The sequence below is a fragment of the Meriones unguiculatus genome, chromosome 15, assembly GCF_030254825.1.
Source record: "Meriones unguiculatus strain TT.TT164.6M chromosome 15, Bangor_MerUng_6.1, whole genome shotgun sequence".
NCBI lineage: Eukaryota > Metazoa > Chordata > Mammalia > Rodentia > Muridae > Meriones > Meriones unguiculatus.
The window spans coordinates 52,012,912-52,031,928 of NC_083362.1; the positions used below are offsets into that span (position 1 = coordinate 52,012,912).

Genomic DNA, 19,017 nt, shown 5'->3' on the forward strand with positions numbered 1-19,017 from the left:
TGATCAAGAACAATGATAAAGTAAATGAAACAGATACTGTACTTAGAAGATCTGACTTCAAGTCCTGGATTCACCCTTTAGCTATTATTCTGGTAGAACTCATTAAGTTTCTAAACTTAAGTTTCTGTCTTTGAATAAAATAAGGTTCCTCCTTGTACCCAAAGCACTGTTGTAAGAGCCAGCACATTGTAACTGGTGCTCCAGGAGATGCTGCTTCTCTTTTGGGGAATCCTGTATTTCGTGGGCCAGCTCTTTTTCCCTAAAATAGTCTTAACTGTCACAGTCACAGTATATTATATCTTGGTGTGAGAGAGCCATTTTGAGATATTTGGGGAACCTTAGAAAAAAGCCTGCTGACCTTTATTGTGCACCAAACTACTATAAGTAGTTACGTCATAATAGAAATGTAAATGTCTCTCTCTTAAATGTATTTGAAAATATTAATTGAATTACGCATTAATCTGTTTAGTTTTAAAATATTTGTTAAGAAGTGGTTGTCCTTTTCTAAAAAAGAAACAATTGTGTTTAAGAAGTAGGCTCAGGGGTTAAGAGCAATGGCTGCTCCTCCAGAGGTCATGAGTTCAATTCCCAGCAACTACATGGTAGCTCACAACCATCTATAGTAAGAGCTGGTACCTTCTTCTGGCCTGCAGGCATACATGCAGGCAGAAAACTGTATAAATAGTAAGTAAATATTATACCAAAAAAAGTCTCAAGTAAAGACCTAATTATAAAATTTAGGACAGTAGCATTAACTAACGAAAACAATTCTGAGTAGACAGCAATCAGAGTTTTATTATTAAAGGACTTTAGATTATGTGTGTGTGGTTTGGCTCTGTTGAATGAAGGCCCATATCCTTACTGAGATAGACAGATAGAGAGGCCATGCTCAGGGGGAGGCAACACTGTCACTTCTTTCCTCCTTCCCTTTTTTGCAGTGCTGGGGATTGACCTGAGGGCCATTTTCGTGTTAGGCAGGCACCTTGCCGCTGATTTATTACCCTACCCCAGCCCTTTTATAATCTTGAAAACTTTCAGGAAGGGTCTTGCTGTTACCAGGTTGACCTGAATTCACTCTGAAGCCTAGCCAGGCTACTTTCAGTCTTCCTGTCTCAGCTTCTTGAGTAGCTGAGATTATAAGCCTGTGCCAGCCAATCCTGTAGCCTCATACTTTCTTCCCTGCTCAGGACATTGCCTACTTATAAATAGGTGATACATTACTGAAGGGCACAGATTCGCTTTTTCTACATTTATTTTCTTTTTAGTTTTGTAATTTCTCTGTGTTAGTGTTCTAAAGTCACTGTGACAGAATACCCTAGACATCAATTTGAAGAAGAAAAGATTTGTTTTGACTCATTTTCAGCAGCCTAAGGCTACTTGGCATCATTGTTTTGGTGAGGCAGAGCATCATTGTCAGGAACCTGCAGTGGAACAGAGTGGCCAGCTTTTAGCAGACCAGAGGCAGAGAAAGAGAAGTGTCTGGAGACTTGTGGTGGATCTTACACGGTAGAAAGAGAATGGACTCCCAAAATTGTCCTCTGTTCTTCTTCTGTGTGCTGCAGCATACATAGGTCTCCAGTCACCTCCCCTGCACACACAAAATAAACAAGCAATGTAAAAAGGTGATAATGTAGGAAGTGATAGAAAACGACACTCATTGACCTCTGGTTTCTACAAGCAGATGTACCTGCACAGAATGTGCATATGTGAGCATTACACATGCTCTTACCACACCCTGAAATGAATGAGTGAATATAAGTTGTTTTAAGGGATTGGAAATTATTGCACAGCCTCCAAGGGCACACATTAAATACCCATTTCCCTTTAGCTAAGTTTCACCTCCCAAGTTTTTCCATACCTTCCTAGGAAATGACGTCAAGACCCTCATAACTGAGTAGCTTCTCAGAACATGGCTTTATTAGTAGCCAAGCCTTTTCAGGAACATTCCAAGTGAAACCATAACACACCCTGCGAGTGTCACTACCTCCAGCACATACCAGGTTAGGAGGAGGGCCACAGTTCGTTAGATACTTGCTTACATAAGGTCTACAAAGCTGCCTGATTTAAAAGTTGTTTTGTTTACTTTTTTTCCCTAGGTTCCTTTTTAAGCTTTACTAGAATCTGGCTTCTGTGACCATCATATCACTTACAGAAAAGTGCAGTTCCAGCTTGGTTTTCCTATGTCCAGCAACTTAAGTGTGTTGTGTTTTTAGTAGTTATATGACACTATCACACTATAGTTACATTAAGCAAATAAGAGCAGTGGTAATAGCCTGTGTTGTGTTGGGAATCTTTGAGGTCTACCTGACTTATAGGGTGTTACCTCATTGGCACTGATATTTTTAGTAACCCATGTCTTCTGGAAGCAGCATTGTCCATCCATGCATGCTGCCAGGCAGTGTGTGCCCATGGGTGTTTGCAGTAGTGGCATGACTGTTACAGGAGCAGTGATTGGATATGAGGCCTCCTCCACAAAAGGGAATTTATGCCAGATAGTTTATATAGCTTTGAAAAATACCTGTACAAAAAGTTAAAGGGGGTAGGTAGGACTTACTTTGGCTTGTGGATTTATAGATGTTAGTGCCTTGTTAGCTAGACCCATTGCTTTAGGCTTGAGGTAATATAAATGTTATGCCAGCACAAACATGTGTCCAAGGCTGCTCACCTCACGGCAGATAAGTAGCAGGAAAGGGTCAGGCCCGTGTCGTATTTTCAGAGGCATACCCAGAAACCTACTCTCTCCATTTATACCTAACTCTCCACCGTGCTTCCACCTCCCAATAGTCTATATGAGTTTGAATCCGTCAGTGAGTGAAAACATTAAGTCTGGGTCCTTGTGTTCTTACTATCTCTGGATATATCCTCACAGGTGAACATGGTTATGAGGTAGCAAACCCTCCCCATAGCCACACAAAACCAGCAACAAGGCACAATGGAAATCTCTGTGTAAGTAAATAAGATGTTATCCAACAGGCTGGTGTGGTGGTACATGCCTGTAATCACTGTACTTGAAGGCTGAGGTTAGAGGGTCAGGAGATCTGGGTTACATAGACCTTATCTGAACATTAGCTGTTTGATTTTAATTTAGTGTCATCTTTGTGTACTGTAGCTTATATAAGGTGTTTTATTTAGACCTATTTTCTAGGAGTGTCTGTACTGATTAAGGCTGAGTCTCAGGCATCTGTCCCTTTCTTGGTCTCAAGATTATGAAACTTCTCTGTCAAAGAGCTGGTCCACACAGATTTCCCTTGGCTACAGTGAGTGTTTGCCTAAGTGAAACTTCTCTGCCAAAGAGCTGGTCCACACAGATTTCCCTCGGCTACAGTGAGTGTTTGCCTAAGGCCAGGAATGTTGCCCATCCCTTTCTTTATGCTTTAAGCTTTACTCAACCAGGGCGTGGGAGCTTCCTATAATCCCAGCACTCAATCTGGCCAGAAGACAGATTTTGAGACCAATCTGGTCTACTTAGCAAGACTCTAAGGTGGAAGAGAAACATGTTGTTGCACTTACAGTTCACCAGTTTCTTGTTTCTTCTGCCCAGCTCTGTTCCTTCCTCCGTGTCTCTACCACCCAGAATTTTTAGGATTTTACATTCTTTTCTTACTGCTTGGTGGGGTTTCTAGAGAAGAAAGTATGTAAGCACATGCAAATTCCTACAGTTTCTATGCTCCTCAGAGGTTAAAACCACCCTCCTCAGAAGATTTTACTTAGTTTAAGTGAACTGTTATCCAGTTGCCTCTATCCCAAGTAAGGATGTGTTTTGTCTCCTTATATTTTAGTAACCCTCTTTATAACAATGAGAATAGGAGGGACTTTATCCTGTCACTACATCCTGGGCAAAAGCCAGGACCAGTACACGGGTTTTGTTTATGTGTGGAGGCCAGGAAACAATCTCTGGTTGTGTTTGCAGGTGTCATCCATCTTTCACTCATTGGTCTGGAGCTTATCAAGCAAGCTTGGCTGGGACCTGTTGTTTCTGCCTCTCCGGTGCTGAGACTACAAACCATGCCTGGCTTTTTTACTTGGCTCTGGGGTCAAACTTGGGTTTCATGTTTGTAAGACAAATACTACCAACCGAACCATCTCTTCCGTCCCCAGTACACATAGTTTTTAAATTGAATAATTAATGCAGATTAAGATTGCAAAGACCTATATAAATTGCATATTTTAGAATTTATGTTATTTTGTAACACTGGTTGGCCCTGGTTATAGTGCATGTCTCAGATGTACACTCTGCTTGCTTCAGCCTCATGTCTACTAGAATTTGTAGACATATATCACCATGCCCAGTTAAAAACCTATGTAAATTTGTAAGCAAAAGAGAAAAGATGTAGGTAGTGTGGAGGGATTGAAGACAATGAAAAAGGAAAGAATCAAACATAGTATACTAAGTTGACCTCTGACTCATTTCCACTATCATCCTTTTTAGATCAGCAACTTCCTCTAGGTCCTAAAGCACTCCACTCGCCTTCTGTACTGTGTAGTGGGATGTTGAACTAAATCTTATTTCTGGAGAACATTTGTTCAGTACTGGTGTAATGTCCACATCTATCACAGATGTGGTAGCACTTGAAATCTTTTGAAATAATAGCAGAACAGGCATTGTTTGTGTGTTTTACATACGTTGATTGGGAGTATTCCTTGTAAGACTTTTGAGGTATATAACATTGTCATCTCTTTTTATACTCAGTAATAAGGCTGAGCATTTACCTCTTCCTTGCATAATTCGTAAGGGGGCACACATGACCTGCTTCCATTACAGATGATGGACTGTAAAATTGCTTGGTTATTATGTTTTACAAAACTAGAATATTTTTACTTTTAACTGCTAGGATTATTGAATAATAGGTGTAGCTTTTAAGCTTGAGTTTGTTTTGAAGCTTGCTGAAGAATAAATTTTCATTGTCTTTCTCTTTTTTTTTTTTTTTTTTTTGAGTCAGGGTTTCTCTGTACAGCCTGTATTGGACTCACTTCCTAGACCAGGCTGGCCTCAAACTCACAGATGTCCATCTGCTTCTGCCTCTTGAGTGCCAGATTATAAGCATGTGCCAACGCACTGGTCAGCTGTTAAGATTTTTCTAACCTTTTAATCATTAAAAACAAACAAACAAAAAATTTAATGTCTTGACGATTAAAAGATTTCCAGAACATTTTTATCTTGCAAAACACTCAGCCTTATGCCTCATGCCTATGATTCGAGCTATCCATGGTTCACATAGGTTTGCTATGAGTTTGAGAACACCTCAGGCTACAATAGTAAGTACCAGGGTAACTTGGACTGTAGAGTGAGATCCTATCTCAAAACAGGAAACCCCCCCCCCCAAAGCTCCTCTGTTTTAAACGGTTTCTCATGACCTCATCCCCATTCCTTGGCTGCCTCATTCCGTCCTATAAATTTTTACTCTAGCCACCTCTTAGAAGTAGATGTTACTACAGTTTTGTTTTGTATTACTAGCTTACCTCACATAGCAGTATCATATTATAGCATATATCAAGATTTTCTTCATTTTAAAGGCCAAGCAATATTTTATTCTATGTAAATACCACGTTTTCTCCATCTGTCTGTCAAGAGACACTTGGATTACTTTTGGGTATCTTGAATATTGTCAAGAGTGCTATAGACACAGCTGTACTATGATTTCTTTAAGATCTTGCTTTTTATATATATATTCTTATAAACTTCTGATATGTATGTGTGTGTGTGTGTGTAAAGTTTGACTGGGCAGTCGTGGCACAAGCCTTTAATCCCAGCACTTGGGAGGCAGAGGCAAGCGATACTCTGTGAGTTTGAAGCCAGCCTGGTCTACAGAGTGAGTTCCAGGACGGTCAAAGCTACACACAGAGAAACCCTATCTTGGAAAACGAAAAAAAACAAAACAAAAAAGTGAGATTGAATTGTATGCTTGATTCTATTCATAATGTTTTACATGCACACATACACCTATTCTGTTTGGTCAGCTTGGCAGAAATTGGGCCTTTTGTAAATGCACTGCTTTCTACATGTTTGCTCAGCTTTGGCAGTTTATATTACCAATTATAGGTAAAAGTGTGCTAGTTTCTTATATCCTTTCACTTAATATTTTCTTATGATAGTGATTGTCATTTCTACTATAGCCACCCTACTCATTGTGAAGTACAGGCTTGTGGTTTAGATTTGCATTTCCCTAGTGACTGGTGACACTGAGCGCCATTTTTGTGCCTGTTGGTTATCTGTGTATCATCTAAGTCTGTGCTAAAATTTTATGTATGCGCGCGCGTGTGTGTGCGTGTGTGTGTAATCCTGAGCTTGATGTCTGGTGTCTTCTCCAATTTCTCCACCTTATTTTTTGTGAAAAAAAAAAAAAAAAAAGGGAAACCTGGAACTTGACAATGAGCTAGACTCACTACCTAGGAAGCCACAGGGACCCACCTGTCATTGCTTCCTTGTCACTTGGATCACAGGCATGTGCCCAGCAGCTATGGTGATCAGGCTCAGACTCTCTCTGTAGCAAGTGCTCTACCAACTGAGCCATGTTTCTAGCCCAGTGAAAAATTTTAAACTGGTTATTTTATTGTCAGATTGTAGTTATTATTCATTAATCATCATCCATTCTTCAAAACTATCATTTTAGACTGACTTTGCATTGATGATTGTATCTTTAGATGTACGGGAACTTTTTAAATGTGGTGAAATTCTGTTTTTATTGTTAACAGTGTTGTTCATAAGAAATCACTGCTAAATCAAGCTTTAGAACCATTCTATTTTAAAAAAGTTTTATACATTTAAGTCTTATATTTAGATCTTATGTCCATTTTGAGTTAAATGACAAGTGAACAGTTTCATCATTTTTTCCTGTGGATATCCAGTTTTCCCAGTAGCACTTATTTATTTTTACTCTTTGTATGTACGTGTTAATATAGGTGTATATACATATGCACATGCAATTGTGTGGTGGCTAGAGGGCAACAACATGCATTTTCTTTAATTACTGTTTTCTTGGTGTCCTCCATCCCCTCCGGCTCTTAACCTTCCTTCTGCCTCCTCGTCTTCTGCAGGATTCTCTGTACCCTGAGTGGAGGGATTTGATGACTGAGTGGTTCAAGTTCTGTCACATTCTGCATATTCACTGGCTGTGGGTCTCTTTGTGTTTGTCCCATCTGCTGCAGGAGAAAGCTCCTCTGATGGTGGCTGAACAAGGCACTGATCTATGAGTATAGCAAAATGTTATTAGGAGTCGTTTTATTGCTCCTTAAAAAAAAAAAAAAAAAAAAAAAAAACAGTAGTATTTGGTTTTACTCTAACCCAAGCAGTGCAGTATGGGTTCCATCTAGTGGAGTAGGCTTTAATTCAAATCAGACACAGGTTGGTTTGTGCCACCATTGTTTTAGCATATCTTAAAGGCAGGACACTATTGTAGTTAAAGAGGTTTGTGGCTGTCTTGATATTAACGTTTCTCCTTTGTTAGATTACAGAGTACCTTCCTGTACAAAAGGCACTAGAACATACACATGAAGGTTCCTTGTAAGCACCAGCTCTACTTCCATATGGTCAATGTTTAGTATAGATGTTAGTTTCAGCAGTGAATCACTACTGTAAGTTTGTAGAGAGCAGGGCCAACAGACTGCATTGTTCAGAGATTCCTATGGGGACCACTTTGGCCAACAACTCATTTAGAGGCAACCTAATTCTGGTACTGGAAGCTTCATTTAGTGATGAGATGTCCAGGTGCCTGTCTACCTCATTATTGATGATTTCATATAGATCATCTTCATATATGTATATGTATATATTTTAGGAAGCTTCTGTTAGCTTTCTGTATTTAATTTTAACTGTATCTCCCCATTTATTCACTCCCTTGTGGTCCTCTCTGCTCCCTCTCCCCACTTGATCCTAGTATTATAGCTACACACACACACACACAAACACACACACACACACACACACACACACACACACTAAACCTCCATCCATCAAAAAACTGTTCTGTTTTGCTTTCCGTATGAGATCTATTTGACCCCCTAACCTCAGATTTTACAGATTGTACCTTGGTCATCATTGACTTAATAGCAAGTGTTCATATGCAAGAAAATACATACCATATTTGTATTTCTGGCTTGGACATATCTCATGCATGATGATTTTTTATGAACTTGGGTACTCTTGTGTTGGGTGCATAGATTTTAAGCATTGCAGTGTTCTCTTAGTAGATTTTTCCTTAGAATATGTAGTATCCTTTCCTATTTCTTCTGATTATTTTGGGCTAGAAGTCTATTTTGTCAAGATATTATATACACCAGCTTGCTTCTTAGGTCCATTTGCTAGGATTGCCTTTTTCCATCCTATTACCCTGAGTTGATGTCAAGATATGTTTCTTGAATTCAGCAAAAAGAATGGTTCCTGTTTTCTCTTCAATTCTGTTAGTCTTTATCTTTTTATTGTGTGATTGAGACTACTGATATTGAGAGATACCAATGTGGAGTGTTTGTTGATTACTTTTATTTTGTTGTGTTAGGGTGGTGGTGGTGTGTGTGTGTTTACCTTTTTTTATTTACTGGACTTGGATTATTTTTCTTGTGTTTTTTTGGGTGTGGTTTATCGCTTAACATTGGATTTTTCCTTCTAGCACCTTCTGTAGGGCTAGACTTGTAAGTAGATATTGCTTAAATTTGTTTTTATCACAGAACGTGTTACTCTCCTTGTTGTGATGGAAAGTTTTGCTGGGTATAATAGTCTGAGTTGACATCTGTGGTCTCTTAGCATCTGTAGAATATCCATTGAAAAGTCAGATATAATTCTGATTAATAGGTCTGCTTTTATACGTTACTTGGTCTTTTTCTGTTGCAGCATCTGATATTCTTTCTTTCTTCTGTATGTTTAGGGTTTTAATTATAATATGCCAAATAGAATGTTTTTTTTCTGGTCCATTCTATTGGTGTTTTGTATGCTTCTTATACCTTGATAGGCATCTTTTTCTTTAGGTTATGGACATTTTCTTTCATGATTTTTGTTAAAAATGTTTTCTTTGGCCTGGACTCTTATCCCTCCTGCCAGCTTGATGTCTGGTGTCTTCTTTAAATTTATTTTTAAATTTGTTGTTTTTTATAGTGTCCCATATTTTAGATTTAACATTTTTTCTGACTGATCAAAGCCTGAGGTTCTCTCCTCTATCTCTTGTATTCTGTTGGTATGGCTTGCCTCTGTGGTTCCTGTTCAAGTTCTTAAAGTTTTTATTTCCAGATTTCCCTCAGTTTGGATTTTCTGTTTTTATTCTATTTCCGCCTTCAGTAGGCAACCTCAACACATTTATTGAGCATTTATTGTATCTACAATACTTACCATTTGCTCATTTAGATTTTTCTCAAGAAAACATTCTGTTCTAAAACTAGTGGAATGAAATTTTTTTGTGTTTTCATTATTAGGGAAGCAGCAAGAGAATGTCGGAGAAAGAAGAAAGAATATGTGAAATGTTTAGAGAACAGAGTGGCAGTGCTTGAAAACCAAAACAAGACATTGATTGAGGAGCTAAAAGCACTTAAAGACCTTTACTGCCACAAATCAGATTAACCTGGGATTTGAATGTTCACCTGTTGGTGGAAAATGGACTGGATTGGCCACAACCAGAAAGACAAAATAAACATTTATTTTCTAAACATTTCTTTTTTTCTATGCGCAAAACTGCCTGAAAGCAACTACAGAATTTCATTCATTTCTGCTTTTGCATTAAACTGTGAATGTTTCAACAACTACTTCCACTTCTCCCATCAAGAAACGTGCAGCACCAGGAATCATGAAAAGACTTCTGCTCTCCATCTCTCACCATCCTCAAGAAGTAATAATTTGTTTATTTGTAAATTGTTGGGGGGGGGGTATGAGGAAAATGAAATCTTGGCTTTTTAATTTTTGTTTTAGGTTTGTTTTGTTTTGTTTTTGTTTGTTTTCTTTTTAATGATTTCAAGGTTTGTGCTGAACTCCATGACTGCCTTAGGGACAGAATTGCCCAGCCTCTTGAGCTGAAATAATGTGTGGGGCGCATAAGGAAAGTAAGTAAGGTGCAATGTAGAAGTGCTGATTGCCAAGTTGATGTTTTTACACTCATTGTGAATTATGTGAAACTGGTCAAAGATGTACCCTCTAAATAAGGGTCTTAGCTCAGTGTTGAGGAGTAAGCTTTTTATGTATACTCTTTTCTTGAGTACTGACTAAAAGTTGTCCTTGGTTCTGAGAAGCATCCTGTATTACCCACAGCTCTTCTGTGGGGCCGTTGTTACTTCTTAATTCAGTTCTGTGTGTTCAGAAATTTGAATACATTAAAAGAAGTAACCAAGTGAGTGAAAAGCATGGTATTTGAATTTTGAGTTAAGTTAAAATCAAAGCATAAAGCTTATTTTGACTAGTACTAAATCATAATGAACTGGTAAAGGAAGCCTGCTCCTTGAGTATATAACAAGGTTTTTATAAATAAAAGCTTTTGTCCTTGCTTCCAAAACTCCTTATATTGTCACTCATTTACCTAAAAAGCTATTTATGATTCACTGTTGCATTTACATTGTGCCAACAGGAAAGTTTTCAAGATGTCCCAGAAAAGTACTAACTGACAACTTTTGCTATAGTCACATACTTTATCAGAACATGTGATTCTAAAACATTGTGTTAAATGCACATGAGAAAAATAATTTTCTTCAGGCATTGGCGTGTCTGCTGTGGTATAACATTTGGCAAAACACTTTTTTTTCCCTCCCCAGCTAAGGTGGTACTGCTGTAGTTATTCAGTAGCTACTTAAGCCCTGACTCATAGTCTGCATTTATATGTAACATTGTTTCTGATAAGACTTAGTGATAGCTCCTTATAGTCACTAAGTCTAATAAAATCGAAACTCTTAAGTTTTTAAAAGACAAAGATGAGGAAGGTGGAGCCTGGCATGTTAGATTTCTTCATGTTTGAGAATAAACTTGGACTCCAGATTGTTTTATATTTGCTCTTGGGATAGTAAGAAGGCTAGTGTTAATGTCAGTATACACATGAGCATTAGATATTTGGCCCATTTTTTAAAATAAGACTTTAGGTTACTACCTATAATTGTTATACATTATTTGTAACAAACCACTGTCTTTTTTCAAGGATGAACAGTTTGTGAAGGAGCATCATTCTAAGACTTGAGTGTTATAATCCTTATGTTTGGACAGTTTGCCAGATTCTCAAGAAGGCTTTCAAACGACTAAAGTTTGATGTTTTTCCTGCTGAGCTTACTGGGAAAGAACATAAAAATTGTCTGTATATCAGCATGTAGATATATCATTTGCTAAACTTGGTGAAACAAAAATGAAGCAAAGTCACAAATCTGTTGACAAACTGGAATTCTCATTAAGTCAAGATGTCAGATTGACTATTTTAAATGTCACAAGTGGAGAAATTGACAAGTGTTTTGAAGTTTTAATCTCTTAAGTGTCTATCTTCAAAAGTTGAGGCTTTCTCCACAATTAGGAAATCGATGATCTCCATAAACCTTCACAAACCAAGGCAGTCTCAATCACACTTAGTAGCTGGATGGATTGTAATTTGCAGAGTCCAGGGCCTTTATGCCTGGAGCATGAGTATACTGGTGAGAAATACATGGAGTTGCTAAAGCTAACTTGAAATTTTCAGCTTCTACAGAAAGAAATCAAGCCTCTTTAAGCTTTTTTAATATTAGAAAAAAAAACACTTTGTTTTTGAGCTATGTGGAGAATCTTTCTTAAGAAAATGACATAATTTTTAAAATACTCTTATATCCAAGATTGTATGTGGCCACATTACCGGTGATGTTTTTCTCTTCATATTGGCCAAAAGGGACTGAAGATGTTGTCATAGGAATCTGTACATACGCTACTGATTTGCCTAGAAAACAGCAAGTTTGGTATTGCTCACTTTGCATATGTAGGGCCATGTGGCGCTTTTATCTATAGGACAGATTAACTAATAAAAATAAAATGGGGAGGGGTTTATTTTTGATATATTACTCTTCTGAGTTTTCAAGCTTTGATAGTGTTTAACTGAAAAGTGGTTTAGAAAGGGCTAGATCCAATATGTTCATATTTAAAAAATTGATATGAGATACAACTTAAGTTCTTTATCAAAAGCAAGTACCGTATTAGCAACCATCATACTGTCTTAGGTGCTGTGCTTGTTTAGATGTTATAGAGTGGGTGGGGAAGTGGCATTTTGTAATATATGTGTACATATATACATACATACAGTATATCATCTAAACGCTCTGAGAGCTGTTATGTCAAGAATGCTGAGTATTATAGCGTATTGAGGTCAGATGAAATTCTACACTTGTGTGCATTCTCCTGCATCTCTTTTGGTGTTTCAGTGACTATTACTCCAGCACTCATAACTGGCTTTTATCCTTTCTTCCAGTTTTTTATTACTTTTGTTTTTATTTTTTGGCTTGATGCTTTTGGGTATGTTACCAGTCACTTGAAAACTAACCCCCAATGCTTTTTTTTTTTTTTTTTTTTTTTTTTTCCCTGCTTTGTTTCTGGCAGCTATAAAATCGGTAACAACATTATGAAAATAGCTTTTAAAAGATACTTTTTTTTTTTTTTTTTTTTTTTTTTTAAGAATCCTATTGGGCTTGTGGTGTTTCGTTTGAGCAGGGGTTTTTGTCAGGAAATGTTTTTTGATGGTAGGTCAGCATCAGTGCTAGTATCTAAAGCACAAAAGCAGTTAGGCAGGCTGTCCAGTCAGAAGTTATCCGGCTGGAGTTTGTCTCTCAGGACTCCTCCCTACTGTTTTCCAACATTGAGGGTGACATGGAATCATGCAAAGATTGGGGCTTAGAAACAAACATTTGTATAACCCTTAGTGCTTTTACTTACTTGAAGTGACTAAGTCTAAATGTCTTCTTTCCTGTTTAGAAAGCTTTAGTTCTCTGCCAACTCCAGTCAGCTAGTCACCTGAGTTGGTTTCTGTACCAATAGCTGCTTCATTTTCAGTTTCTTCCAGAGGCTTTTGTTTTGCCTTTGTAACACTGAAAACTCTTGGCATATCATTCCCCAAGGCCCAGGACAAAAGTTGTATATTTACTTGGGATTGTATTTACATAAATTCTTTGTAAATGTTCAGTGTAACTTGCACTTTTTTTTTAATGACCCAGCAACTTGGGAAGTTCCCTCATCAGTGAGTTCTCAACTGACCCTTTTGTCTTCCTCCTCTCTTCAGATCATGACTCCTTAATGGAAACTATTCATTGATTACAATATCATAGCTAGCCTTAAGCATGTTATAAAAGCTAAATATCTGGGAATTAGATTTGACTCGTCCAATTAAATAAAAGGTTAACTGAGACTTTTCAGAAGTAAATACTGAAAGAAAAATACTTAAAATTTTAAATTTCATCCTCACCCCAACATTAATTCTGTATAGAGTATGCCAAAAAAATTTCCAGAATATTACAAACTTTGTTACAGCAATTAGCTTATTGTCATTGTGGGAATCCATGTAATCATCGTTACTAAATCATTTTAATTTGGCTTTGTTGACTTCCAAGAAATGCTGCCTAAACTTGACTGGTTTCAGCTTTGGGGGAAGTAAAGTATGCTTTGTTAGGCCTGTAGGTGAATTATTGTAAAATAAACTTGTCCACTGAGTTGTACAAAGCACAACTAGAGTTTTTGTTGGGTGGCTTATGTGTCTTGATTACTTTCAATGTTAGTAATGTTGACTTTTTTAAGTTAACAGTCACTGTTATGTACTAGGAACTGGTTTCCTTGACTTTCTAGAATCAATGGCCAAGAGAGGCATATAATCCTTGAGGGGTTGAACGTATCATGAAGTTGAGTCAGTATGGAAGAATTCCAAACAAATCAAACAGGGTGCTGAAGTTCCGCTGACTCATCTGCTCGTGATGCGCTTACTGATTGTGAATGTAGTTTTTAAGCCTTTGTATGTGTCCTCAGGGGCAGACAAACTTTAACAAGGACCAGATAACATTTGAATGGAGGAATTATATTTCAGGTGTTTTAGCTTGAAATTTATTTTTTAAAAAAATAAAAATTAAAAAAAAAATAAGAGCAAAGTTTGAGAAGCAAGTTGGCAGTATAAAAACAGGCAGAGCAAAAGCTGGCTGCCCTATCCCCATCCTGGAACTGTGTGGGCAGGTCCCAGCTGGGTAAATGTTAAAGGAAGATGAATGATCTATAGGAAGTATCTGAGAAGGGTCAAAGAGTAGGAAACTCCTACTTTCCCAGGCTTGCCCACAGAAGGATAGCATTTCTAAGCTTCTGTCTGAGGGACGTCTCAGAGATGAGATGAAGTCTGAGATGTTGAGCTAACCAGTTGGGAAGAAAGATCACTGCAGATCATGATCTGTGTTGGCCACATGAAATGATTTATTATATTTGGGAGGTTTTATTTTCTTATGTTTTTTAAAATTGAATTGGTAAATGCTTTATAGACGTATTTTTACCCAGGTGCCACTTCAATGTGTATGTAATAAAATTATTTATATTAAAAGTGGGAAATTTTGTCAGCATTTTTCTGTGCGTGTAGATTAGGCTGGTGAAGAAGTGTGCTAGTTAGCAGTTTTCTGTGTAAAGCTGTCTTCGGCTGCTCTGTTCACATCGGTTATAATGCCCCCAGGGGAAGGCATCATCTCCAAATTAGACATGTCACTTGAAACTTTTGAAAACAAAGTAACCAGGGAAGTCCTAGAATGGTATTTGGCAGTTTGGTTTCTCCTTGACCACTGGAGTAGAGGATACCTCCCCAGAACTGTCAGCACAAAACAGGGTGTCTGTCCGCTTACCTCTGATGTTTCTATCGGAGTTGAGTACAAATAACTATGAGAAGGGAAATACATTTCTATAGATTCCCCACAATCTAGAAACAGCCCTGTTTAAATTTTTTTACCTAAATCTTTTTGTGTTTTATGTGTAAAGAATAAAAGTACCAAGATACCATGCATTTTATTAACACTGTACATACTGGCTGCTTTGTGTTCAGAATGGTAGCAGTTGCTTTGTATATTAAAGTGATCCTTGTGAATTTGTGAAATATTGTCATAAAGTGCTTTTCTTACTGTAATCTTTGTGGTATCAACTGTCATAATGCCCTTTTTACACAGACATTTATGTGCGGTCACATAAACATGCTTTTAAAAACTTTGTAAAGTCTCTTTTTTGGGCCTGGGGGTCTCTCTTTTTCCCAGCTGGTACATGTTTACCCTCAGTTTCTTGGGCTTGAGTCTTTCAATTTTGTCAGATGAGCAGAGCTTGCATTGTATATTATAAGTTTGCATTGCTTGGCAATATAAAATTGCAATTCCCACAACCCATCTAAGTCGTTTAATGAACTGCTTATTTTTGGCACTTTTTTTCAGTAAGGTTGAGCAGTGATCTGAAGAGGCACAGAGCTGCTGTCCTGTCGAGTAATGGAGACATGCCCAGCATAGTTAGGAAGAGCAATAGCTCTTTATTCTGATCACCTTTATTCTGAATTTTGTGAAAAGCAGAGGAAGGTGGGTGTGATAGTTCTTCTAATCCCACACTCAGGATGCAAAAACTCTGCGGTGGAGATCCTGTGGGGAAGGTGGGAAAGGTGTGAACAAGGGGTTTCTGGCTTGGGTGTGGTTACCATTGATAAAGAACTAAGAATAAAAGATCCCTGAAGTACACTCTGGAACTTGTAAAAAGTTAACATTTTATTCCTAAACTGTAATGTTTTGTCATTGTCAAATGTGGTCTGGAAGATCAATCGTGTTTCTCCCTTCTGCAGAGCATCCACACTTAGGGAATTACTGAGACGTTTTTAAAGAGTAAAAGGATGGAAGCTAGCATGGAGGCAGAGACCAGCCTGGTCTACAGAGTGAGTTCTAGGACAGCAGGAACTAAGTAGCCTTTGTTTAAAAAGAAAGAAAGGATGGGGACAAAAAGTATAAGCCAGAGTTGTGCCAAACAGTTCAGTCCTGTGATTACATATTACTTATAAGTTGTGTACCTCTGGAAAATGGCTGTCTCCGTGTTGGTACTGACATTCATTGAAGACACACTGAGGAACTGGAGTGACAGAATGCTTTTTCTCAAAGTCAAACATTTCTCCAAGAATATAATTGCAATAACTTTGTATAGTTGGTAGCCCCTTGCTTTGCAATGAATCCTAGACTTTCATGTTTGTTACACTTACTGGAAAGCACAGTCTCAAACAGAACTTCTAGTTTCTCCTCCAAATCTGTCCCTTCAGGCATTTTTCAAAATGTCATAAATGGTGCCACTTTCTATTAAATTGATTGTCAAGTCCAGGAAAGTCCTGTGTTCATCCATGCCACCTTGCCCGTTGAAGACTGCATTTTCTCCACATTTTAAGCATTCATCAGATAAAGACTAACATCAAGTGAAAAGCAGGTTCATTTCCAGGAATGAATATTTTTGCTTTTAATTGAGATATGAGTAGCAAAATTATATTGTAAAACGAACCAGTTAGTGATAACTGCAATTCACACATTTTGTGTAGTTCACAGTTCTGTCACCTGGATAAAGTCCTATACCCACTCAACTGTTTACTGTTTCCTCTTTTTTTTCCTGCGTCTGGCAACTCACAGTCTGCTTTCTGCTTTTTAGCAATCTCAATTATTACAAATAAAAGAAATCATAATATGTGAGTTTGTGTTTAGCTTTTTTCATTAAATGTGTTTCTGTGATACTGGAATTGAGCCCAGTATACAAGGGTTCATCCAAGGGCTCTGCCACATCCTACGTCTTCAAATATGTAGAGATTGAACCCTGGGCTCTTACATGCTAGGCAAGTAATTGATGCTGAGCTGCATCTCATCTCTGACTCCACCTTTGTTGGTTTTGGAAGAAAAATTGAAATAGCAGAGGCAGTTTTGCATAAGGTTGTTCTGTTATGGACTTCTAGTCCATTAGTTTTCCCTTCTACCTTCATAATCAGCATCCCACGTTAACAGTATTTCTTTGCTGAGACTTGCCTCAGGTGTTGTTTTGTTTTTTTAATTTATTTTTATTTCATGTGCATTGGTGTTTTGCCTGCTTGTATGTCTTGTTCCAGTCCTCTGGATCTGGAGTTAGTTATGAGCTGCCATGTAGGTGCTGGGAATTGAACTCAGGACCTCTGGAAGAGCAGCCAGTGCTCTTAACCACTGAGCCATCGCTCCAGTCCCTTCTCAGAATTTTCAAACTTAACTCTTTCCTGGCTTTGCCAAGAAGTGTTTACAATTTCACAGCATTAAGAACCTTTGGGCAATAAGTCTTCAAATGTTGAAGCACAACTAAAGACTGCCCAGATCATTTATCCAGCTTGTGCGAGTGCAAGAACACTCCTGGCTGGCTAGTGTAGCCTCTCACTACAATGATATCCCTCTTCTGTGAAGAACTTGAGTGCTACTTTTCTATGGGGCGGATATGCGTGCTTTCTACCAACTCTTAAGTTGGCTGCTGGATCCAGCACAACTTATCAATACTGTGTACATTGGTGTTTTTTGTTGTTTAGGGTTTTTTGTGTGTGTGTGTTTTGGTTGGTTTTTTTTTTTTTTTTTTTCCTATTAAAAAGCTAGTAGAAGCCAGTCTGTGGTGGTGCATGCCTTTAATCCCAGCACTTGGGAAGCAGAGTAGGCCAGCCTGGTCTACAGAGTGAGTTCCCAGACAATCAGGCAACACAAAGAAAGCCTGTCTTGAAAAACCAGAAGAGAAAAAAAATTTTAGTAGAAAATGCTTCCAATACATAGAAGTTATCTGGGGATATAGAAAAGTGTGCAAGAGACTGAGACAGGAGGATCAGTTTAATATCATCCTGGACTATATAGGGAGACCATGTCTCAAGAGGCCAGGGAAAGCATAGCAGCTAAATGGTATTGGTTATTGGTAAATTTTATACAACACATTCAAGTAACTTTGTTATTGAGAGCATGCTTTGCTATTTTAACAGCCCGAGACTCTATTTCTTGAGACATACCTTGGGTAAGGAGAGAAAAAAGGAAACAGAAATGAAGTGATAAATTTAGGTAAATCTTCCATAATGGATTCATTTTTTTTATGCAGCAGTGTTATTGAGCTGCCTTTATGACCACCTAAAAGTTAGTGGTGTGTTGTTTCCAGTATAAACTGCATTTGCTAAAAGAATATTGCAGGCAAGAGGTAAGCTGGAAGTGATGGCTTACCTCTGTGATCCCATTTTTGAGGAAGTAGATGAAGGAGTTGTTCCTGGTCAGCCTGGGCAACTTGGCTTAGACTGTCTAAAATAGTAACAGGCATCTATCATTCAGGGACAGGAGAGGTGGAGCATTTGCTGCTCCTTCAGAGGACCAAGTTCAATTCCCAGCACCCAGGCGGTTCACAATAACCTGTAATTCTAGCTCCACAGCATCCAACAACTAACTCTAGCTTCTATATGCACTACATGATTATCCTGCACAGGTAATTAAAATACCAATTTTAAAAAACTAGTGTTTAGTTCATTGTAACGGTGTGAATTACAATTCTGATTACTATGTAAAGGAATAAATTTTCTGACAGTTGCACCTCTCTACAGGTATTTTCTTCAGCTCAAGGTTGTGCCCCTTATAGCCAGTGACCAGAACCCACAGATGTAAAGGCCAGTCAGGGCATCCAGCTCTAAAGAATTAGACTACTTTTCCAGATGCAGCCCAAAACTCTCCATCCCAGGCCTGCTGTTTTCCCTCCCTTGGGACATCATCTTGGGAACATTCCCACTTACCCTAATTCTAGATCCCCCCCACCCATTCTATTCCTTTAGAGAAGGCTCTGACTAATACAACTACAATTTTAAATAGATGTAGAAAACATTATCAAGTACTCTTGTATCCAAAATATTTATTTAAAAAAAATGAGGCCTTTGAATAGTCAACAAATACAGCACATTTCTATTACCAAATACCACTGTGATTAAAATATGCTATGGCCTAAGCTGCTTAAGTTTTTAGTCAAAACTTTAAAAGGAAAAGCTTTTACATTAAAGTATTAATAATATTATTTATAAAGTCTACCCAGAAAAAAATCTCAAAAACCCGTAACCTCTGGCT

The 19,017-nt window shown here is 38.0% G+C and overlaps 1 protein-coding gene across 5 annotated transcripts in view; it reads left to right on the forward strand.

Annotated features, from left to right (window-relative positions):
* The window catches only part of Creb1 (cAMP responsive element binding protein 1), a 59,236-nt gene extending 44,109 nt beyond the window's left edge, over window positions 1–15,127 (forward strand). For all 5 annotated transcript variants that reach the window (XM_060368491.1, XM_021642017.2, XM_021642018.2 and 2 more), the window contains one exon: window positions 9,400–15,127. In XM_060368491.1, the coding sequence (XP_060224474.1) occupies window positions 9,400–9,544 (145 nt within the window). In that variant the 3' untranslated portion in view covers window positions 9,545–15,127. The remainder of the gene's footprint in view (window positions 1–9,399) is intronic.
* Window positions 15,128–19,017: the final 3,890 nt, after the last annotated feature.